A 25,235-nucleotide genomic window follows, 5' to 3' on the forward strand; every position below is an offset into this window, starting at 1 on the left:
TCAGCATTGTCCGCGCTCTTCCAGTTACGCCTCGCCCTGGATGATTCGATCCATACTTTTCTACAGGCAGTGGCTCACGTCGCCGCACCATTTCGCCCGCCGGTTCCAGGATGGGACCTCAACCTGGTACTAAAGGCTTTACTGGATTCTCCATTTGAGCCTCTGGGGACTATTTCCGATAAGTGGCTCACCTGGAAGGTAGTGTTTCTGTTGGCAACTTCATTGGCCAGATGGGTTTCGGAGTTCAATGTGCTCTCATACGATCCATCATTCTTAGTCTTCCACAAGGACACCAAAGGTCCTACCAAAGGTCCTGTGTTCTTTTCACATGAACCAGGAAATTGTGGTGCTATCTTTGTGTCCGGAACCTAAGAACAATAAGGAATGACAACTTCACAATCTGGATGTGGTCCAAGCTCTTCGTTGGTACCTGCCTGGAGAAATCCAAGTCCTTTAGGCTTTCCCAAACATTTGTGCTGCCGACCGGGACTCGCCGAGGCATGGCAGCCTCGAAGACTTCGATCTGCTAAGCATACAATGCTAAGGGAAGATCAACACCAGACGGTGTACGAGCACATTCCACAAGATCAGTTGGAGCTTCCTGGGGGTGGCACAACTCGCTTCCTTGGATCAGATCTGCAGAGCAGCTACCTGGTCGTCTGTGCATACCTTCAAAAAATTTTATAGTCTTGACACATTTTCCTTAGCAGAGGCCTCATTTGGTTGTAAGGTGTTGCACTCATTAGTGCAATTACATGTCAAACAGATCACTCGCTCCCACCCTGCTGTTTTTGGGGCTGCTTTGTTAAGTCCCCAGTCGTTCCCTGTGTCCCCCTGAGCCGACAGAGAAAACTGGATTTTTGAAACTCGCCTGTTAAATCCATTTCTCTTTAGTTGATAGGGGGGCACAGGGCTTCCTGTCCCTACTGCGAGATGTTGACCACGTTGGTCCATGAGGGAATATTTCCCTGGTTTTACATGTTCTGCAAGTTAAGTTATACTATTATCTGTTCAGCAGTTTCTTTGGTACACACTGAATAGGTTGGTGCAGTGTGGGGTTAAAGGACCAGTAACATCAAAAAAAAATTTGTTAGTATACATCAAAAAAAAACCACCAAGGCAAATAAAACTTTAAAATTGCAAAGTCTTTATTAAGAAATAACTTACCAAAACTCCACTTCCGCTCCTCTTCAGAAAAGGCGACACGGCGACCATCCATCTTGCGGCACTGGATTGCTCCTCCCTGGCTATGGACAGCTTGTGAAGCAAGGGACAGAATGGCATTGAGAGGAGGCGAGTGACGGCGGATCGGGCGTTTGGTGTTTCTTGTGCACCACAGCAGCAGCTTCCACTCATTCTGGGGTGCCATCGTAGCAGCTGCCTGGCTGGGGGCACTTGCGTGTCTTCCTGCCCTGTGGATTGTAAATCCCCCTCCCTCTCTGTTCCCTTTCATACTTTCATTTTCAGCTCACGATGAACTAGCAGCTGCCTGGCGGGGGGCACTTGCGTGTCTTCCTGCCCTGTGGATTGTAAATTCCCCTCCCTCTCTATTCCTTGCCGCCGCAGAGTCGCTGGTAGAAAGGCGCAGCCGGCGCTGTTAGATTTCTACTGCCGCATCCCATTCTTCTGCAAACTGCAAAGTCAAGTAGAAATCAGCCGGCACTGTTAGGTTTGTGCCGCCCGGATCAGTGCGCACCAGCGCTGCTTCAAAAACAGGTTTAGAATAATGGCGATATCTGGTGCCGGCTGATTTCTACTTGACTTTGCGGTTTTCAGAAGAATGGGATGCGGCAGTAGAAATCTAACAGCGCCGGCTGCGCCTTCCTACCAGCGACTCTGCGGCGGCAAGTAAAAGAGAGGATGGGGAATTTACAATCCACAGTGCAGGAAGACATGCAAGTGCCCCCCGCCAGGCAGCTGCTAGTTCATCGTGAGCTGAAAATGAAAGTATGAAAGGGAACAGAGAGGGAGGGGGATTTACAATCCACAGGGCAGGAAGACACGCAAGTGCCCCCAGCCAGGCAGCTGCTACGATGGCACCCCGGAATGAGTGGAAGCTGCTGCTGTGGTGCACAAGAAACACCAAACGCCTGATCCGCCGTCACTCGCCTCCTCTCAATGCCATTCTGTCCCTTGCTTCACAAGCTGTCCATAGCCAGGGAGGAGCAATCCAGTGCCGCAAGATCGATGCTCGCCATGTCGCCTTTTCTGAAGAGGAGCGGAAGTGGAGTTTTGGTAAGTTATTTCTTAATAAAGACTTTGCAATTTTAAAGTTTTATTTGCCTTGGTGGTTTTATTTTTGATGTATACTAACAATTTTTTTTTAATTTTTTTTTGATGTTACTGGTCCTTTAAGCCAGACCCACTGGCACGCCCCTTAAAGATTTATTACAAGTGTCCTGCCTCCCGAGGGTGGAGCTTAACCCAGTCATTCCCTGTGTCCCCCTATCAACTACAGAGAAATGGATTTAACGGTGAGTCCATCCTGTTTTTATTGTATTAAAATGATTATAGAGAACCAACAACAGTAAAGAGATATTATTTTGAGTCCTAACTGGTTTGCCAGTTTGCCAGTAATGTTTGCAATGAAGATGGTACATCCCAAATGTCTATGAAGATTCTCATTTATCCAGGTCATGATATAAAGTATCTAGTAGTATTAAGTCAAAGGCAACTGGACAATTCATTTTTCAAGAAAATCTATAAGGGGGTTATTTATTAAAATCCAAATGTTTAAGTCTCAAAAAAATTTCACTAGAAAACTCGAATTTTTAGAGGAAAAAAAATAAATAAAATGTTTCAAAATTTATTAGACCCCAATGCTGCAAAAAGCCCAAATCTGAAAACCCGCCATCTCAGACCTGTCGAGGTCCTGTATAAGTCAATGGGAGAAGCACATATCTAAATTAGAAGTTTTCGTGATCTGCGCTGGGTTTAGCCCGAAAATCCTACTTACATCAAGTTTTTTTTTTATTAATAAATAAGCTAAAATCGGGCATGGCAGTTTGTTTTTTTTTTTTTGTTTTTTTTAAATAAAATATGAAATAAATTCAGATTTTAGTAAGTAACCCTTTAAATGTCCAGTTGTCCTTGACTTACTTCTACTAGATACTGCGTACATCCCAAATATTCTTTTCAATACATATATTAATGCATTTTGTATTGCACTTTAACTTTGTAATGTGTTTTACCAATACCTTTTTTTCATTGTAAACATTCCTTCTCATTTAATCTATTTTCAGTTATAGCCAGAGGCATGTAAAGTCCAAGCCCAGTTGTTTCTCAATTAGTTTTAGTGCATATATAGACCATCTTCAGGAATGCTACCATTACAAGTTAATTTATTTGCAAAAGAGACATATTTGAATATTTGGCAAATTTTTACATGACCTCTTTCTGCAGCATCGTTTTACAACTTGCCTTCTGTTGCTGATTTCACCATTGATATCCTTCTTGGATCTCCAAGTGCTGAGGTAAGCAGCTGGGGAGGCTCAAACCACAAATGTATTGAGGTAAATTTGCTGTTTGCAATCTGAATTCATTGTATATTTTCTAATACCAGGTTTGGCTCAACTGAGAATCAGCAATCCTAGTGTTAACTGAATCCAAGAAGTACATAGATCAATACTTTTTTGGTCTTCATAGAAAGCTGTTGACCTGAAGCTTTCCTTGCAGTATTAAACTTCCTAACTGCCAACAGCTTAAAAACAGTTAAAAATTAGAAGATGCTTGTAAATTGCAATTGCAAAAGTGCAAATAAATAACACTCTGTGTAAGTTTGCATCAATTTTTTTTTGTGTGTGTTTAAATTAGATCCCCTTCATGTAATGCTATGTGTTGCATTCTTGCTCTACTTTTCCAATAGACATTTTGTTTTCTTAAAGGAAAACTATACTCCCAAAACGAACACTTAAAGGAAAACTATACCCCCAAAATGAACACTTAAGCAACAGATAGTTCATATCATATTAAGTGGCATATTAAAGAATCTTACCAAACTGGAATATATATTTAAGTAAATATTGCCCTTTTACATCTGTTGCCTTGAGCCACCATTTCGTGATGGTCTGTGTGCTGCCTCAGAGATCACCTGACCAGAAATACTTCAACTCTAACTGTAACAGGAAGAAGTGTGGAAGCAAAAGACACAACTCTGTCTGTTAATTGGCTCATGTGACCTAACATGTATGGTTTGTTGGTATGTTTGAGAGTACAGTGAATCCTATGATCCCAGGGGCGGACCTTATTTTTTAAAATGGCAATTTTCTATTTATGATTACCCAATGGCACATACTAATAGAAAAGTATATTATTATGAAAATGGTTTATTTACATGAAGCAGGGTTTTACATATGAGCTCTTTTATGCAATATCTTTTTATAGAGACCTACATGGTTTGGGGGGTATAGTTTTCCTTTAAGCAACAGATAGTTCATATCATATTAAGTGGCATATTAAAGAATCTTACCAAACTGGAATATAAATTTAAGTAAATATTGCCCTTTTACATCTCTTGCCTTGAGCCACCATTTCGTGATGGTCTCTGTGCTGTCTCAGAGATCACCTGACCAGAAATACTACAACTTTAACTGTAACAGGAAGAAGTGATGAAGCAAAAGATAGAACTCTGTCTGTTAATTGGCTCATGTGACCTAACATGTATGGTTTGTTGGTATGTTTCTGAGTACAGTGAATCCTACAATCCCAGGGGTCGGCCCTTATTTTTTAAAATGGCAATTTTCTATTTATGATTACCCAATGGCACATACTACTAGAAAAGTATATTATTATGAAAATGGTTTATTTACATGAAGCAGGATTTTACATATGAGCTGTTTTATGCAATATCTTTTTATAGAGACCTACATTGTTTTGGGGGTATAGTTTTCCTTTAATGATTCCTGTTCTTAAAGGAACAGGAACACCAAAAACTTAGTGTATCAAAGTAATTAAAATAAAATGCAGTGTTGCTCTGCACTGGTAAAAACTGTGTTGCTTTAGAAAGACTATTGTAGTTTATATAAATAAGCTGCTATGTAGTCATGGGGGCAGCGATTGGAGCTGGAAAAAAAGGAGAAAAGGCACAGGTTACTTAACACACTATTATATTGGACAGGACTTATGTGTTATGTGCTATGTGTCTTTTTTTCCTTTTTTCCAGCAGCTTGAATGGCTGCCCCCATGGCTCCACAGCACCTTATTTATATTACACAAGTACAAAAGTACACAAAATACTAGGAATTTTAGCACTGCCAAAGCTCAGAACTATAAATCACATCCTTTGGTAATTCTAAACCAAAATCAAAGTAAAACTAAATAAACTGAAAACAATTGGAAAACCAAAAACAATTGGAAAACCAAAAACAACTTGTATACATAGTAATATAGCAAGTTATGTTGAAAAAAGACACACTTCCATCAAGTTCAACCTTTCAACTATTTTAACCTGCCTAAATGCTAGTTGATCCAGAGGAAGGCAAAAAAACATTTGAAGCCTCTCCAATTTGTCTCAGAGGGGGAAAAAATTCCTTCCTGACTCCAAAATGGCAATCGGACTAGTCCCTGGATCAACTTGTACTATGAGCTGCCTTCCATAACCCTGTATTCCTTCACTTGCTAAAAAGCTATCCAACCCCTTCTTAAAGCTATCTAATGTATCAGCCTGTACGACTGATTGAGGGAGAGAATTCTGCATCCACAGCTTTCACTGTAAAAAAAAACCCCTTCCAAATATTTAGGCAGAACCTCCTTTCTTCCAATCGGAATGGGCGATCTTGCGTCAGCTGGAAAGACCTACTGGTAAATAAAGCATTAGAGAGATTTGCCTAGTTTTTATAAATGACCCCAACTGTGCTTAAGGAATATCTTATACAGTCTAGCAAGTTTGGTCTATGTTCAGGTGTCTAAGGGTAACAGGACCAAACATGTTTTTATGATTGTTTCTCCTACTTACAGATTCGTCGTGTTGCCTGTGACCAGCTGTATACTCTTAGTCAGACAGACACATCTTCTTACCCTGAAGTACAAAAGCCAAACCTTTTTCTGCTTAGTGTCATCCTATCTGCACAGCTACCTCTCTGGTCTCCAACAAGCATAATGAGAGGCATTAACCAGAGGTAATGATAAATATAGTGGGTAGCACATCTCTGTACCAGTTTATTATTGTTGTATTTGTCCATTTTTAAATGCTTAAAGTCTAATCAAAAGATTTTACAAATGTGCCCATCCAGTAATCATAGAACCCAATGGGCAGTATCTTTGAGTAGATTAGTTCAAAATATTCAAGGCAAAAGTCTGGCTAGAGTTAAGGCTTTAGAGTTAGAGTTTAGCAAATAACTGAATGAATGGCTGCTTTTTTCCTGCTTGAAGATGTGACTGCATTTTTATGCTTTTATAGTCAACATGTATTACAATTGGGGTTAGAACCTGATATTAAACTCTTAGTTAAACATAGTTCATTTATAAATGATTTTATTATTGTGCTTTTGCTTTGCTTCTGACATATTGTTGTAAATAAAACATATTTTTCCTTTTTTTTCCAGATTGTTAGCACAGTGTACAGAATATTTTGATTTGAGATGCCAACTCCTAGATGACTTAACCTGTAAGAACTGCACTCTTTTAAAAAAAATCTGTATAATGGTAGAAATGTTTTTTTTATTTTCTTCCCTCTAGAACATCATAGTTTTGCCCGAGACATCATGCTGGTTATTATAGTTTAATGCATATTTCTGTAATTATTGTGAAACATTTTTTGATTCCCCAAACATAAACTCATATACTGTATAGAGATATCCTAGCAGACAGACATGAGTTAAAATGTAATAAATAAAGGTGTTGTTCACCTTCCAAACATTTTTTCAATTGTTTTCAGATTGTGCACCAGAAATACAGACTTTTTTTGAATTGCTATCCACCTTTTAAAGTTTAATCTTCCCGTCTCTGGCGTTTGTCTGGCAGCTCAGTAATCCAGGTGGAATATTAGCAACTATTGTATCAATTGTAACAGCTGCATTTAATGAAACTGATTCTGCTTAACAGGACCAAAGATAAGAAATTAAGGTGTCTATTTAACATGCTGTGTAAAGAATGGAGTAAAGCATTAGCGGTGATGTTGCTCATTGCAACCAATAAGATCTTTGCTTTTGCTTTCTAATGTTGAAATCTAATTGCTGATTGGTTGGTATAAGCAACATCACCGGTAATACTTCACTCCACTTTTTACACAGCATGATAAATAGGCCCCTATGGCAGTGGCACACAGAAAGATTTATCGCCTGCAAGGCAACTTTGGGCGAATTAGCATATAGTTGGGCATACCGCCAGCAATTTCAATTACCGTTAAGTCTATTAGAAAATCATGTAAACATTAAATAAACCCAATAGGTTGGTTTTGATTCCAATAAGGATTAGTTATATCTTAGTTTGGATCAAGTACAAGGTACTGTTTTATCATTACAGAGAAAAAAAATATAATTTTTAAAGATTTGGATTATTTGTATAAAATGGAGTCTATGGGAGACCCATTCCTTAATTCAGAGCTTTCTGGATAACGGTTTTCCAGGATACGGATCCCAAACGTGTATTAGAAAAATGGTCACAAATAGAAAGTGATTGGGAAATCCTTTATTTCTGGTGAACTATCTTAAACCAACTGAAGTGAGAAAAGTGTTTGAAGGTGAACAACCCCTTTAAGGTTGAATAGAGGTGGGTCTGAACAGGAATAAAACAACAAATTTAGCATAATAATAAGTGTGATGTCTTGTTGCCTTGGTCACCTAGTCACATTTTGTAGGGTAGTGTAGTTTGTGTGCCATATCCCTTTGTACTTCTCAAGTTGTGACTTAACAGTACAGTATCTGCATCTCATGGCTCCTATGCTTTATCCCACATACACTGGAGTGTGAGAGGCTATAGCTTTCACCATTCGGATGCCAGACACTCGACTCTTATACCCCCCCGTGCATAGATCTTGTTTGTATAATACCTTTTCTAACCAGAAACGTATGCTTTTTGTCTTTCAAGATGAGATGGGTGAACTGGAAACACGTTGTTATTATTATTATATTGATTCATTTAGTAACCCTGAAAAAGGCAAAGATCTGTTGCATAAAGTCTTTGAAATATCTTTTACCGCAATGCCTATTAAAATGACATGAGCATATTTATGTTTTTATATGTGTCCTGTTTTTGTTTACTTTTTAAACTCTTCACCACCGCTGACAGAGAATGGAAATGTACCTGATTTGAATAGGTTTAATTATTTGACTGCTGTAAACTGTCCTGATGGGGTTTTATTTTCCTTGGTGAACAGGTTTAGAAATGGAACAGCTTAATATCAGTCCTGCAACAATGCTGGAGGATGAAATCACATGGCTGGATAATTTTGAACCTAATCGTACAGCAGAATGTGAAACAAGTGAAGCTGACAATGTTTGGCTAGCAGGGCACCTTAGGCTTATCAAGACTCTCCTCTCGCTGTGCGGCGCCGAAAAGGAAATGCTTGGTAATAAGGCAGTGGTTTTCAGACTATTTAAGCTCATGTTTTGTGATCTAACATTTGCTCAAGATAATTATCAGTCACTCTGCTATACAGTAGAACCCTGGATTTTCCTTTCCCAAAAATTCCCTGGTTATACTGTATGTGGTCCTATACAGGCAATTTGTGGTCCTATACAAGAATTTTTTTTTCCCCATACATTCTACAGTTTCCCAGAATTTACACCATTTCAACAGTTCCCTGACAAATGTAAAATCATTATTCTACTGTAATTCTAAGAAAATATAGTAAAGCAAATACGTTTTCACTCCAAATCACGTCTTAAATGTCCTTCATTTTCACCTTCTGTGTACCTCAAGAACAGCAAATAAGCATTCAATCAAAAGCCCACCTTAAATAGGTATTCAGGTTTGGCCTATTTTCTGTAATTTCATGTCCTCCATTTAGTAACACTGCATTACTATATACATTAAGAAAAATAAAAAAAAAAGACAACTCAAACTATATTTGTCTACAATTATTGTAGAGCTGAAATGTGACTGCATACAACTTTACTGCAGTATAGTCATCAAAAAAATTGTACATTTTCATTCCTTCAGGTCCTTCACTTATTAAGCAACTCTTGGATGATTTCCTCTTTCGAGCTTCAAGAATAATTCTGAATAGCCATTCTCCAGCAGGCAGTGCTGCAATAAGTCAGCAAGACTTTCACCCAAAGTAGGACCCCAAAGATACTAAACTACTTATATATTTACACTGCTGCTCAGTTTGATCAGTTGACTAATTTAGTTTCTCTTTAAAGGTGCAGTACAATGAGCAGTCGACTTGCTGCTTATGAGGTCCTTGTAATGCTGGCTGAGAGTTCTCTTGCTAACCTCCAGCTAATTACAAAAGAGCTCCTTTCCATGCATCATCAGCCTGACCCAGCACTTACCAAGGAGTTTGATGTAAGCATTGTCAAAACTTATAAAGAGACTTTTTATTATTTTAATATAATGTATGCTCATAGCTTAGAATTAACTGTTATTTTTAATGATCCCCTTGTCCTGTATGCTTTATAGAGAGTAAGTACTTAGTGACACATTCTGCATTTCTATGGGGAACATTGAGCTGACATTGTCAATTGGTCGATATTCGACATCACCGTGATCGGTGGTAGACTGCACCAAAATACGTAGCTGTGTGGCCTGTCATAGCTTTCTGTAATACCTAGCACATGTAATACCTAGCACATATTTTGCCATCCAAGTATTCACTTGGCAACAAGCAGGTGCAGAAAGTCAAGTGCTTTTCTTGTGCTGAATTAAAGGTGCTGTTCACCTTTGAGTTAACTTTTAGTATGATGCAGAGAGTGATATTCTGAGTCAATTTGCAATTAATTTTCATGTTCTATTATTTGTGGTTTTTGAGTTATTTAGCTTTATAGTCAGCAGCTCTCCAGTTCGCAATTTCAGCAATATGGTTGCCAGGGTTTACTCTTAGCAACCGTGCATTGATTTTAGCAGAATGGAATATGAATAGGAAAGGGTCTGAATAGAAAGATGAGTAATACAAAGTAGCAATAACAATACATTTGTAGCCTTACAGAGCATTTGTTTTTTAGATGGGGCCAGTGATCCCCCATTCAAAAGCTGAAAAGAGTCAGAAGAGGAAGGCAAATAATTAAAAAAATATATATATATAATGAAGACCAATTGAAAGGTTATTTAGAATTATCTATTCTATAACATATTAAAAGTTAACTTAAAGGTGTACCACACCTTTAAGTAGCTGGCTCCTTAAAGGGGACCTGTCACCCAGACATAAAAACCTGTATAATTAAAGTCCTTTTTAAATTAAACATGAAATCCAAATTCTTTTTTTTTATTAACACAGCCATACCTGTAAACTCATTTAAAAATCTCGGCTGTCAATTATATACTGCCTGCCCCTTCTCTATGCCTTAGGAATAGAGGCGGGATAGGAAATGACTTTCCTTTCAGCACTTCCTAGATGTCATTGCACTCTCTGCATTCCCCCTCCCTCATTACCATCTAATTACCATCTTATTATGAAGCCTGTGCATGGGGTTTGCCATCAGGTCCCTCATTCTAGCACAGACATAAGATTCTGAGATAATGCAAGGCTTGCATTAATAAGTGGCCACAAAATGGCAGCTGCCTGCTTGCTATAATTATGAATTCTCAGGCTGATGGAAACAATATTTAAATTATATATATATATATATATATATATATATATATATATATATATATATATATTTTGCTTGTGTTATTTTACTAACATGATAAAATAGGACTTGGAATTATTTCTTAAGGTGACTTGGAATTATTTCTTAAGGTAACAGGTCCTCTTTAATAGAACTAGCTACATCAGATAGGGACACAGGGTAAATTAATGACCCATGTAGTCCTGCGATATTCTGAACAACCAGCTATTTGTAAATGTTAATCAGCCTACTCTATAAATGTTAACTTTCCCTGCAGTCTTGTTTTTTAAAATATCATTAGTTACATATCTTACTTAAACAAAAGTAAGACTCTTTTAATATGGTTATATACGTTTGAGTATGTTTTACATTATTTTAAAAATATCTTTGTCCTAAAATGGTAATTCTTTGTTTTCACTGCATAATGCAGTTAGGGTGTTTTTCCAGTATATTTGTTAATAGTGTCCTTTAGTGCTTTTCATACTTAAAAATTTGCAATTAGAATTATATGCTAACCATTGATGTTCCTTTGCAGTATCTCCCACCTGTTGACAGCAGATCTAATTCAGGTTTTGTTGGCCTGAAAAATGGAGGTGCAACCTGTTACATGAATGCAGTGTTCCAGCAGTTGTATATGCAACCTGGTCTTCCTGAGGTCTGGTAATCCTTTTTAAATATTTCCCAAGGAAAATCTGTGACATTACATTTTATTAAGTAATTTATATGTTCAGATATTGAGAGAATACTTACATTTATCACTAGTACAATGCCTGTTTGCTATAAATTTTATAGAGTAAAATTAACTGAAGGCTGTTTTTTGTGAGTTTATTTCATCCCGATATTGCTGCTAAAAGAGACACATGTATAGATCTTAAAATATATATACTAGACATCTGAATGATTTTTTTTTTCTGTATTTCAGGCTTTGCTTTCCATGGAAGGTGACACCGATAATCCAGATGAGAGTGTATTTTATCAAGTCCAATCATTGTTTGGTCATTTGATGGAAAGTAAACTACAGTACTATATACCAGAGAACTTCTGGAAGGTTAATTACTTTTTTGATCAGATAAAAGCAGTTTTTAATGTCTGGTGTCTGAAGTTAGGTCAACTTACTGGTTTGATTTTGTTTTATAATTAGATCTTCAAGATGTGGAATAAGGAATTGTATGTACGAGAGCAGCAAGATGCCTATGAATTTTTCACCAGCCTTATTGATCAGATGGATGAATATCTTAAGGTAACACAAAGTGGCTTGCCACAATTTTAGGATTTGGCCTAATACAATATCCACCACAGTATGTATACCTGAATCCCAAGCACAGTCCAGGATTAAATTCATCCGTATTGAATCTTATAGATAAAAATTCATACACTTTTCCCTAGTCTTCTCCTGTGCATTTAACATTTAATCAGTTTGCTTAAAGGGATTCTGTCATGATTTTTATGATGTTGTTTTTATTTCTAAATTACACTGTTTACACTGCAAATAATTCACTCTACAATATAAAATTTCATTACTGAACCAGCAAGTGTTGTTTTAGTTGTAACATTGGTGTGTAGGCAGCCATCTCAGGTCATTTTGCCTGGTCATGTGCTTTCAGAAAGAGCCAGCACTTTAGGATGGAACTGCTTTCTTGCAGGCTGTTGTTTCTCCTACTCAATGTAACTGAATGTGTAACAATGGGACCTGGATTAACTATTGATTGCTGCTCTTAGGGTAAGGGCACACTGGGCGATTCGGGGAGATTTAGTAGCCTGGCGACTAATCGCCTCGACTTTGTGGCGAGCAATCTCCCTGAACGCCTTCCCTCACTCTGCGCCTAGCTAAAATGAAAAATCGCCGGCACTAATCACACGTGGCGATTTGTTTTCCGAAGTCAACCGAAGGCAGAGAGTGAGGGAAGGCGTTCTGGGAGATTGGTCGCCGCAAAGTCCAGGCGATTAGTCGCCAGGCGACTAACTCTCCCCGAATCGCCCAGGGTACCCTTACCCTTAGATCTACGAGGCAGCTGTTATCTTGTGTTAGGGAGCTGCTATCTGGTTACCTTCCCATTGTTCTGTTGTTAGGCTGCTGGAGGGGGATGGTTGATATCACTCCAACTTGCAGTACAGCAGTAAAGAGTGACTGAAAACTGGGGCAGCTGGGAAACCCCCCAATTAATGTTCAGTGCAGTGTTCATTTCAAAAGAACTGGCCCAGGAAAAAATTATGCATGCCTCTATATTATTGTATTCACAGTGGCTTGGGCTTGTGAATCTACTGTACAGTGAAGGCACATCAGCCCAGGGAAAAAACTTGGTAGCGATTGGATTCAAACGGAAGGCCAGGGGCTGCTCTAACATTTAGGCAGCCCTGTTAAGTGAATTTGCCTTTTCATGTACTTTTCAGGTACTTTAAGACAGAGATACTGAAATTGCAGCACTCTTATCAGTTCTTCATGTAAAGTACCAGTCAGCTGATTGGCTAAGCATAGCCTGAGACCAAAGTTTTTATGTCTGCCTATTAATGTGTTTTATTTTACCAACAGAAAATGGGTCGAGAGCAAATATTTAAGAACACTTTCCAAGGCATCTATTCTGACCAGAAAATATGTAAAGATTGTCCCCACAGGTTAGTGTTTAAGTGTTAGTTTACAAGTTTAATGCCATGGTTGTGGAAGAATTTGATCTTAAAGGAAAACTATACCCATCAAACAATGTAGGTTTCTAAAAAAAGATATTGCATAAAACAGCTCATATGTAAAACCCTGCTTCGTGTAAATAAACCATTTTCATAATAAACTTTTCTAGTAGTATGTGCCATTGGGTAATCATAAATAGAAAATTGGCATTTTAAAAAATAAAGGCCACCCCCACGGATCATACGATTCACTGTGCACACAAACATACCAACAAACCATATTTGTTAGGTCACATGAGCCAATTAACAGACAGAGCTCTGTCTTTTGCTTTAACACTTCTTCCTGTTATAGTTAGGTTCACACGAGGAGATTCGGGGAGATTTTGTCGCCTGGCGACTAATCGCCTTGTCTTTTGAGTGACTTATCTCCCCGAGGCAACTCACTGAGGCAACTTCGGACGGCTAATAAAACGCATCGCCATCTGTGCATTAGCGCAGGCGACTTTTCATTGTAGCCTATGGGGAAAAATGCTGAGGCAGTTCGGGGAGATAGTCAAAAGAAGAGGCGATTAGTCGCCAGGCGACAATATCTCCCCGAAACTCCTCGTGTGGCCTTGCCCTTAGAGTTGTAGTATTTCTGGTCAGCTGATCTCTGAGGCAGCACACAGACCATATCAAAATGGTGGCTCAAGGCAAGAGATGTAAAAGGGCAAGATTTACTTAAATATATAGACCAGTTTGGTAAGATTCTTTAATATACCACTTAATATGATATAAACTATCTGTTGCTTAAGTGTTCATTTTGGGGGTATAGTTTTCCTTTAATGATGATTTTAACTTTAGACACAGTGATCCTCAAAAGGGACACAGATGCTAATATATTATTCTAAAGTTTTGCACTGTTTAATATTGAATATTAGGGCGCTTTCTTGGTTGCACTTTTTCAATGAGCCTTAAATCTCAGTAGGACCCATTGGACCTTTTTGCCCATTTAATTATTTTGGTTGTGTTCTTAAGTCTTTATATCTGTTCCACTGGCAATATGCTCCTAATCTAATGTAGAGAACTTTGCTTTGCAGATATGAGAGGGAAGAAGCATTTATGGCTTTAAATTTAGGAGTCACATCCTGTCAAAGCTTAGAGATCTCATTGGATCAGTTTGTGAGGGGAGAAATTCTTGAAGGAAGCAATGCATATTACTGTGAGAAATGCAAAGACAAGGTAAGAATTCAGTTGGGAGGCTAAGCTTAGGGATCGTCATATATTTTCAAAACAGCACAAAACAATATCTGCCTGAAGCCAATACAGCAAGACTGTTTAGTAAACAGAATGTGCAGACTGCAATGGGTCCTGTGTTGTCATGTAATCTAATGTGGATTTTATAGTTTTTGTGTTTTTTAATAAAAACTTTATCCAACTCTCCAGAATCACTGGCTGCAGCAAAAAAATCCTCCAAATAGAATCCCAGTAATATGTTTAAATCTGGCTCCAAGATCTTTGTCCCTTCAGCTGGAGTTGGAAACATGTAAATGCAAATAAAATCCCATTTTTACTTTATTAACTAAAAAAGAAACCTGTCCCCAATATATTTCAATTTAAAAATGTGGACAGTTTTTTATAAGAAACCTGATTGTTTGGGTGAAATCCCCCTTTATTTACTTGCTCTGATTGCTGGAGATAGGAATCTCTACATCCAAGGGGTTGCTCACCAACCCCTTGGATGTTGCTCCCAGTGGCCTCAAAGCAGGAGCTTATTTTTGAATTCCAGGCTTGGAGGAAAGTTTTGGTTGCAAAAAAACAAGGTGTACTGCCAAACAGAGCCTCCTGTAGGCTGCCAGTCTAGATAGGGGCTACCAAATTTCAATTGCAGCCCTTATGAACCCCAGGAACTTTTTGCATGCTTGTGTTGCTCCCCAACTCTGTTTACAATTGAATGTGGCTCACGGGTAGAAAAGGTTGGGGAACCCAGCTCTACATGGTCACCAACTGTTCTACAGTGAAACAAGCAAAGCTGTTCCAGTTCTGGGAAGTTCCTCCCCCCTGCCATTTGAAAGCATGATCCTTCCCCTGCAGAGCCGTTAGTGACCGTCTGAAGTTTCCTATCTGCGTCAGAAAAGAAATGAAGGGAGAACTTCACTGCATACAGTCAGGTTTCTTATGAAAACAGTAGACATTTTTTAATTAAAGTATATTGGATATAGGTTTCTATTTCATTAAATAAAGTAAAAATGGGATTTTATTTATTTTGCCTTTACATCCCCTTTAATTTCTCAGATTAGTGTTTTGCATATTGCATGCCGCATACTAGCCGAGACCATTGATTAAAGTGGTTTACAGGGCTGCCTTGCAAATATGAGACCATGTAAAAATATTTCAAGCTCCTTGATCAATTGAACTATTTTACCCTTTGTCTCATGGGATGCCTATAAATGAATAATTTTTGTTAATACATTTTGTTGTTTTTTTCCCACAGAGAACCACAGTTAAGAGGACTTGCATCAAGGCTCTGCCAAGTGTCTTAGTCATACATCTAATGAGATTTGGATTTGATTGGGAAAGTGGGCGTTCCATTAAGTATGATGAGCAGATTAAGGTGTGCAGCCCAATGTTGTAAAAATGTAACAAAATGTAGTTTATATGTGAGAGTGTTTAGATAAGTCTGTATATGTGTCTGCAAATATGTGCACTGGGTATCATTTGAAAGGGTTGCCTTCTGTTCTGACATACATTATATTTATTTGTGGTAAAAAATATAAAACCCAACCCTAGATTTCTGTAGATTTTCATGGAGAAATAAATTATTTTGTGTTCATCTGACAAATTCATGTGTGGAAGGTGTTAAAAATTAATTTATCCACATTCTAGTTTCCATGGATGCTGAACATGGAACCATACACTGTAGCTGGAATGGCCCGACAAGATTCTTCCTGTGAAGTTGGTGAAAATGGGAGACATGTTGATCCAGGAGGAGGATCTCCACGGAAGAAAGTGGCTCCAACAGAAAACTATGAACTAGTTGGAGTCATAGTGCACAGTGGTCAGGCACACGCAGGACATTATTATTCATTTATTAAAGACAGAAGGTTGGTGCAGTAACAAAGAGCATTTGATATTGTAGCTAAGTGTAGAAGAAAGAGGTGCAGCAGGCGTCCTTATATTCCTATGCCTATTCCTGTCCAGAGACAGGAAATAACTTGATGTGACGACTTTGTGTCCAATTTTATATGACAATTTCTGCAACAGCTACTTAGTCTTAAAGGAGAACTAAACCCTAAAGTTAAAAAACCCTACCCTACATAGACCCCCCCTCCTTCCTCCCCCCCAGCCTAGCTGTTACCCTGGTCAAATGCCCCTAACTCTTTACTAACCCCTCCATGAAGATTCTGTCCAGCTGAGTTTATGGCAGCCATCTTCTCCTCTTCGGTACTCTTCAGAATGAGTCCGGCGTAGTAGCGCATGTGCAGTTGGAGCAAGTTTCGCGACAACTGCACATGCACCAAAAGCTCACGAAAATTGCAGAAGCGCCAGTCTCATTCTGAAGATTACCGAAGTGGCTGAAGATGTTGCACGTAAACTCCGCTGGACAGAATCTGCACAGAGGGGTATGTAAAGACTAGAAAGGCTAGTAGCTAGGCTTGGGGGTAGGAGGGAGGGGGGTCTATATAGGGTAGGGAGGGTAGGGTTTTTTTTTATTTGTTTGTTTCTCCTTTAAAGGTGCAAAGCTGACCAAACACAGCTAGAAGAAAGGAATATCTGACGTTTGTGCTGGTTCACTAAAAGTTTAGGGTTTCCAATATTCATCTGACCGGCAATTGATATTAATGAGTGAGAGTTCACCATTTGATAAATACACTTCTAAAAATCCCATAGGAAGGAATAGAAAAACTTGAATCTCATTTTAATATAAATTTGCCCTTATGTATGCAGGCGAAATTGGAGGATGGTTTTTCTACAGTTTTTCTGTAAATATTGTGTCATGGATTCAGAACTTCCTGTTTATACGTTAATAAATAACAGAAAGTTAAAAGGAAATAAACATTACTTGTGTATTATACAGACAGGCCTTGAGTTATATACACCCGACTTATATACAACTCACACTTAGAGATGGGGGCTGTTACAGTAACATACTGTGGTTTGCTTGACTTTTATTAGCATTAAGCTTTAATAAATCACCTGCCCAAATCCCCTCTGGCATGTGTTGTCTACTGCGGAGCACAGAAAGGTAAAAATAAAAAGTAAATGTATGTTTCAACTTGCATACAAATTCAACTTAAAGGAAAACTATACCCCCAAACAATGTAGGTCTCTATAAAAAGATATTGCATAATACAGCTCATATGTAAAATCCTGCTTCGTGTACATAAACCATTTTCATAATAATATACTTTTCTAGTAGTATGTGCCATTGGGTAATCATAAATAGAAAATTGTCATTTTAAAAAATAAGGGCCGACCCTGGGATCAAACGATACACTGTGCACACAAACATACCAACAAACCATACATGTTAGGTCACATGAGCCAATTAACAGACACAATACTGTATTTTGCTTCTACACTTCTTCCTGTTAGAGTTGTAGTATTTCTGGTCAGGTGATCTGGTCTGAGGCAGCACAGAGACCATCACGAAATGGTGGTTCAAGGCAAGAGATGTAAAAGGCCAATTTTTACTTAAATATATAGACCATTTTGGTCAGATTCTTTAATATGCCACTTAATATGATGTAAACTATCTGTTGCTTAAATATTCATTTAGGGGCTATAGTTTTCCTTTAAGAACAAACCTACAGGCCCTATCTTGTATGTAACCCAGGGACTGCCTGTATAACCATCATTTGTGTAATGTAATATTTTTGATACTGCTGTAATAGTTATCGATGCTGATCTTTTTTTTTAGGGGTTCAGGTAAAGGAAAATGGTACAAGTTTAATGACACCGTTGTGGAAGAATTTGATCTTAATGATGAGACCATAGAATATGAGTGTTTTGGTGGAGAATACAGACCCAAGGTTTATGACCAGTGTAAGTTTTTTATTTTCCCAAACTAACTTCTTTCTTTAATGAGTTTTAATACCACTAATAAATATGTAATATGCATTTATAGAAATATCAAATGAAATAATTCTTATAAGTTGCAGTCTTTTAGTAGTCTTTTTGTGCATAGGGTTATTTGTGTATGTTTTAACCTACAAATGGCATATGACTCTCTTTATCAGTACCTAGACTAGTTGCACACAGGGCTGATGATCCGCTTTTCTATGCAGGTGGACATAATCTGATGCATTACCATCCAGTCCTTCTTTCAAGTGCACTAAAAGGCATGACAACACTGCTTACTTTTGGTTTTTTATGCCAAAAGCAGCTCCATGTGTTGGCACAGAAGCTGACAATAAATCTTGTGACTGCATTGTAAGAATGAGATGATGGGAGCTCAACTTTTCTCCACCTGCATAGAAAACATAGTTTTTCTACTCTGTGGGCCACTAGAACCAGTAAAAAAAATATTCCTATAAATTAACATAACATTTCTGTCTTGCACCTTTTCAGATGTTCCCCTGCAGAAGGCTTGTTTATCACTATTTTGTTTTATTTTTTTTTACTCAAGCTTGTTTTTATTTTTTAATAAAAAAAGAATTACATAGGATATGAAATTGGAATACAAGTATGCTCATGCAGGGTAGATAGTTAGTCTCTAGATCAACCAATTACAGTTACAAGAAAAAAAGTAAACAATATCAGCATAGTACCTTTATTGTAGTTTGTTTACTGCCAGTTGTTCTGTGTTCAGCTAAACTAAGTCCCACCTAGTCTGTGTTAATTTCATGATAAACAGTATATATATATAAAATCATGTCATCCCAGAATAAAGATGCCCTGTTTTCTGAGATGTTGCAAAAGTTTTGAAAAAGCCTAATATGTTTTTTTTAAATATTGGTGAATCAGTACCTTTGTTATTTTATCTACTTTTTTTAATTTACTGTAGCCAATCCTTATCCTGATGTTCGTCGCCGATATTGGAATGCCTACATGCTGTTCTATCAAAGAGTATCTGACCAGAACTCTCCTGTGTTACCAAAGAAAAGCCGAGTCAGTGTTGTGAGACAAGAAGCAGAAGATCTCTCGCTGTGTGTATTTACTTCCATGTACTGTGTGTTGTCTCGATGCATGTTAAAAAGTGAATCTTTCTATCCTATTGCTCTGATGTTTGGTGGATCCATACAGTATTTATAATTCATAACATCAGATCATGGGCTGCCACCATCTTCTCACTTGTTCCATGGATCCCTTGCAAGTGCTCTAGGCTGTGTGCATTCTCAGTAGAGAAAAATTCTGCAATTTAGTATACAAATACTGGTTTTACTTTACTGTGCATGGGCACTGCCTAGGGCAGGCAAACAGGCAAAAGCAATCCCATGGACAAGAGAATATGGCAGCTCTCAATAGTTGGTGCCCCAGACATGTGGTGGTATAAGGTAAGTGATTATAATCACTGGGAAATGAACCATTTCCTCTCCCTTAAATGATCTTATATTATGTAGGAGCTCTGCAATTGTTAATTGAAAAACTGATTCCTGTCTAACATGCCTGTTTCCAGAGCTGGTGGCAATATTCAAGACATAGAAAATGACATAGTTCTCTGTGTGTATGCATGCACAGATGTGCCAAATCACAGATCCATCCAAAGTGGATCTGATTGACATCAAGAAGAGGAAGTAGAGTGGGTTTAACCTGATGAAAAAAAAAATACCAGATCTTTCTGGGCCAACTTTAGTTTAGCAGCACAGTTTTTAAAAAAGTACATATTTTGTGGTATTTATGCATATTATAGTCCTTCATCAACCTGAATGTTGTCTTGACTTTACTGTCATTCATAGTGCTGTATTCGTTTCTTTTCACAAACCCACAATTTCCTTCTTTTTGACTGTCGAAAAACTAAGATTAATGATTGATACTATTTATTTCATTTTCATGAACTGACATAAATTATGTTCTTGCTTTAGATCTGCACCATCCTCTCCAGATATCTCACCCCAATCCTCACCTCGTCCACACAGGCCAAATGACCGTCTTTCCATCTTAACTAAATTGGTGAGGAAAGGGGAGAAAAAGGGCCTGTTTTTAGAGAAGATACCACTTAGGATATACCAGGTAAAAATCACAGATAAAGCTATTGATCAAAATATAATCTGGAATCTCTACATCTTGGTAGCCCACAAGAATTTTTTCTACACCAATGTGTATGCAGTGTTAGGTTATAAATTAGTGTACTGTATGACTGTATGACATCAGTTTTACCAGAAATTGTGTGTGTGTGTGGGGGGGGGGCACAGGAATTAGAATTCTTTAAAGCAGGTACCAGATGCTGGGACAGTATTGAAGAATTTCTTCGCTGACTTTGCTTTACTGCTCCTGCCAGGAAGCACCTTTTCAATCTGCCCCACTCGGGAGCAGGCGTCTATTTCTCTTTCAGAGCCTCTTTTTTATATACTACTGTGATACTACTACTGTCTTATGTATATTTGTACAGTTTAGTTACATTTGTTTTGTGGTATAAAGAAAAATATGTAGATTTGAGGCAATAAGAAAATTCTCAGAGAGAATTTTCCCCAAATCACATGATGGTGTAGCTACAACAATTACGGAAATTATTACATATAAACGTTTTTGTTTTAGACGGTCAGAGATGAGAACCTCAAGTTTATGAAGAACAGAGATGTTTACAACAGTGATTACTTCAGTTTCGTTCTTTCTTTGGCATCAGTAAATGCTGTAAGTTTTTGTATTCTGTTTAATAAGTTGTTTAAAAAGTCTGTACTTTGCACTTTTTAATTTATCATATTTTAGAATATATTCAAGTTTTGCAGTGCTTTGATTTGAAAAGTAAACCTGTGTCCTTGTTATCTGTGAGTTATCATGAAATATATTTTATTATGTCTTTGAAGTCAGTTCTCTAAATGTGATCTATGCAAATTTTCTTTGTTTGCAGACAACATAGTCTCCATGCTTTAGCTGTAGGTACATTATTTAATATATACTTAGACACACTTATAGGCATTTTAGGCCTAATACAGTATGTCAGGACAACATGACCCCCCCCCCCAGGTAATGCTTTATGCCTTATGAGAAATGATCAAACTAGTTCAATTTGGCTCTTCTCTTGAGTGGACTGAGCTAGCAAAAATCCATTCATTAAACAACCTATACTTGTATGGCCAGCTAAAGTCTTTGTTGCACCTAGGTTTATACTTGTCTCTTTAAATTGATAATTATGAATAACCACACTTTTGAAAAATACTGAGGCATCAAAGGTTCAGTCTGTAAGAGAAGACTTGTCAACAGCATATAGACTTACATACTTTGTATACTGAAGTTTTGTTTTTTTTCTTCCCAGACTAAACTAAAGCATCCACTGTATCAGCCCATGGCGAAAGTTAGTACCCAGCTTGCAATTCAGTTCCTTTTCCACACCTACCTGCGAACAAAACGAAAACTCAGGTGAGAATTAAAAATCTGCATCTGTTAATATCTTGGTGGTGTTGATGCTAAAGGGGTTGTTCACATTTAAATTAACTATTAATATGATGTGGAGAGTGATATTCATTTTTTGATGAATTGATTTAATTTTTTTATTATTTGTGGTTTTTTAGTTATTTAGATTTTTATTCAGCAGCTCTCCACTTTACTATGGTCTAAATTATCCTTGCAGCCATGCATTCATTAAAATAAGAGACTGGAATATGAACAGGGGAGGACCTGAACAGAAAAATGAGTAACAGAAGGAGCAATAACAATAAATTTGTAGTTTTACAGATCATTTGTTTTTTTAGATGGGGTTAGTAAATAATGAAGATCTTTTGAAAAGTTGCTTATAATTAGGTTGAACCACCCCTTTAAGGCAAAATCTTTCACGAAGGGTTCGGCTGAATCCCAAATAGTGGATTCGGTGCATCCCTATTATCTACTCAATGTGTTCTAACCAAAATTGGGTATGCTGCCAATTTCCAGTCACAGTATAAATTAATTTCAGTCTGACTACTTAGGCTACTTTTCTGAAATGAGACCTAATTACATAATGTAGACAAGACCCATTTGGTGTTACAGATATGAATGTGGCAGACTTTCATGCAACTACTCAATGTCCTGATTCTATTGTGCAAAAGAGGCTAAATGTCTTAAGAAGGACATTATAAATACCTGTCACTGGCATGAATAGAAAATGCCAGTCATTATTAATTTTCCCTATATTATTATGACTGCCCTTAAAGTATTTGCTTGTAATAAATACATTTTTTCAAGGGTTGATACTGAGGAATGGATAGCTACCATTGATGCCTTGGTTTCCAAAAGCTGTGAAGCATGTCAGTGGCTTGTGGAATATTTTGTTTGCTCGGAAGGCAAAGAACTCGTAAAGTAAGTTTAATGCAAAAATAATATTTTTTTTAAATATAAGCTGCAATATGTGATGTTCTGTAGAACTGTTTTATTTCCCTGTTTTTGCATAAGTCCCTATAGGAATGTATAGTTTCTACAGGAATATGAGTACTATAAATAAACATACTGACTAATCCCTGTAGCCCTACAGCTCTTGTATTGCTCATTCAGCTCCGTTTTTTTTTGTTTTTTGTTTTTTTCTAATATCAGAGATATGCATTAGGCCTTAGGTCAGGGGTGTCCAAACTGCGGCCCGAGGGCCACATGCGGCCCAGGATGCATTTGAATGCGGCCCACCTTGAAATGCTTAGTTCCCAAGGAAATAGGAGGAGGGGGGACTCTGCCCATTGCCAAGTTAGTAATAATAATATAATAATACGTCTATTTAATATCCAGGTGTCCCATATTCCAGTGTGTAGCTCCATCTGGTTATCCAACTGGCATTGTAGTTCTTTTCTGTGTATTTGCTTTACTTTTAGAAATCAAACGTGTTTGTGTATTTCATGTGTGGCCCCAGACAATTTTGTCTTTTTCCAATGTGGCCCGACGAGCCAAACGTTTGGACACCCCTGCCTTAGGTAGACCTTTAACTTGTATACATTTCTACAGCCAGGTACTGGCCCTTACACCAGGGGTGGGCTTAGAGGCCTGCCTTCTGCCTTGAGTAGTTCTCTGCATCAAGCTGTTCCCATGTGGGAACTCCCTAACGAGCTTGACCACCTAGCTTCCTCCACAGTGAAGATTCACATGCTTCCCCTGCAAACCACTTCATTCTGCTTTTAATTTTATTTTCCACTTAGCCTCTATTTCAGGGGTCAGCAACCTTTACTATCAAAAGAGCCATTTTGCCCCATCTTCCACTAATGAAAAATAGTCTGGAGCCGCAAAACATAGCAGCTTATAAACTTTTGAAAGTTTAACCTTTTTTAAATGTTAAATGTAACAACAACAGAATACAACAAACTGAAGTGCAGTGTGTATGTGTAGGCCTACTTTGAAATAGCCCTATTAAATGCTAGTGTTCTCATCTGTTTAATGTGACTTCTACTTCTGAAGCTCCATGCTGATCTTCCTTCTCTTGTCTTGAGTGTGTGACTGCGGTAAGGTTCAAGCAGGGTGATCCCCTTGCGTGTTTATTTGTAGAAATACAACGTTTCAGGCTATACCCCTTTGTCAAGCAATGCTTGACAAAGGGGTATAGCCCCAAAACGTTGCATTTCTGCAAATAAACACGAAGGGGATCACCCTGATTGAACCTGCCGTGAGTGCCAGAGTATTCTTGTAAATGATTGCTTGGGAGGGTGCCTTTGAAGGCCAGGGTGTGCGAGCGGGCCATATTATTCCAAGACTGTGGTAAGTCTTACTGCGGCACGGTCTTGCCTGTCACTCCTGGAATGTCTATACAGCCCTCGCGCCTACTGGCGGCTTCATGAGGGGTTGCGACCCAAGTAAGCTAACCGTTAGCTTACCACGGTCGCACACTCAAGAAGCCACTGAACAGGTTTGAGGGCTGTATAGAAGACGTAACAGGCAAAGCCAAAAGACCGAGCCGCAGCAATCAGAATGAAGAGCCGCATGAGGCTCCAGAGCCGCGAGTTGCCTACCCCATCTCTATTCTATAGTGTGCCCTAGCTACCCCATATGCTTACCTTCTCTGTCCAATTCTCATCAGAATTACTTTTCCCCTCCCACTTCGATTTTGGAGGCTTTGGTATCTCCCTGAAGTTTCTATCCCTTAAGATGATGTGTGAAAATTTTGTGTTACTCATCATTACAGCCTTTTCCCTTCAATCACTTGGAGGACACAGCACTCGCTTGAAGCTGTCTCCATAGTATTTCTTTCCTGCTTCGTTGGAGCAGTCTGTTTTATGTGTAATCGGTTACTCTGGTGTATTACAATTTTCATTATGTTATCCTCTGTTTTACTAGTTGTTATAAAAAAACTGAGCAATATAACGGATTATAGTGGGGAGGTTTATTTGCTTCTAGCATCCTGCCTTGAAGAAGTGGTAGCTGAACCCCACTCTTTCTGGGTCTCCTGGATGAATGAAGAGAAAATGGTATTACAGTAACACAAAAATTCATTTTGTTTGTGCTGTACTGTATATTTCTACAATTTGCATTTGTTTCATTCCCTCCCACAGCAGTTTATTTTCCATGTCTCTCTGGTGTTTGGCACATAGCTGGTACAGTAAAACATATATTTTACTTTACTGACACGTGCTTGGAAAACTTGGTGTAGAATGAGGACACTACAGGACCGATTTATTAAGATGTGTAAAAAATTCACCAAACGTCGCCAGGCTTTGCTTTATAAAAAAGTCTTATTTCTTACGCATTTTTTCTTAGAACAACTTCCACTGGAACTAACTTACAGGGGTCTGAAACTTCGTAACACAACAGCAACAAATCTGGCATTCACATGGCATTAAATAAAACACACCTTGATAAACACCATTTATTTCACAC

The 25,235-nt window shown here is 38.1% G+C and overlaps 1 protein-coding gene across 1 annotated transcript in view; it reads left to right on the forward strand.

Moving 5' to 3' along the window:
- Positions 1–25,235, forward strand: part of usp24.L (ubiquitin specific peptidase 24 L homeolog) — a 101,806-nt gene that overhangs the window by 54,669 nt on the left and 21,902 nt on the right. Inside the window, exons 36-54 of the mRNA XM_018258288.2 lie at positions 3,403–3,473; positions 5,956–6,116; positions 6,543–6,604; positions 8,315–8,506; positions 9,100–9,217; positions 9,303–9,447; positions 11,245–11,364; positions 11,632–11,757; positions 11,851–11,949; positions 13,240–13,322; positions 14,411–14,552; positions 15,805–15,924; positions 16,197–16,414; positions 18,232–18,356; positions 19,318–19,459; positions 20,336–20,483; positions 21,009–21,104; positions 21,727–21,830; positions 22,632–22,745. Of these exons, the coding sequence (XP_018113777.1) occupies positions 3,403–3,473; positions 5,956–6,116; positions 6,543–6,604; positions 8,315–8,506; positions 9,100–9,217; positions 9,303–9,447; positions 11,245–11,364; positions 11,632–11,757; positions 11,851–11,949; positions 13,240–13,322; positions 14,411–14,552; positions 15,805–15,924; positions 16,197–16,414; positions 18,232–18,356; positions 19,318–19,459; positions 20,336–20,483; positions 21,009–21,104; positions 21,727–21,830; positions 22,632–22,745 (2,386 nt within the window). The remainder of the gene's footprint in view (positions 1–3,402; positions 3,474–5,955; positions 6,117–6,542; positions 6,605–8,314; positions 8,507–9,099; positions 9,218–9,302; positions 9,448–11,244; positions 11,365–11,631; positions 11,758–11,850; positions 11,950–13,239; positions 13,323–14,410; positions 14,553–15,804; positions 15,925–16,196; positions 16,415–18,231; positions 18,357–19,317; positions 19,460–20,335; positions 20,484–21,008; positions 21,105–21,726; positions 21,831–22,631; positions 22,746–25,235) is intronic.

The sequence above is a fragment of the Xenopus laevis genome, chromosome 4L, assembly GCF_017654675.1.
Source record: "Xenopus laevis strain J_2021 chromosome 4L, Xenopus_laevis_v10.1, whole genome shotgun sequence".
Lineage (NCBI taxonomy): Eukaryota > Metazoa > Chordata > Amphibia > Anura > Pipidae > Xenopus > Xenopus laevis.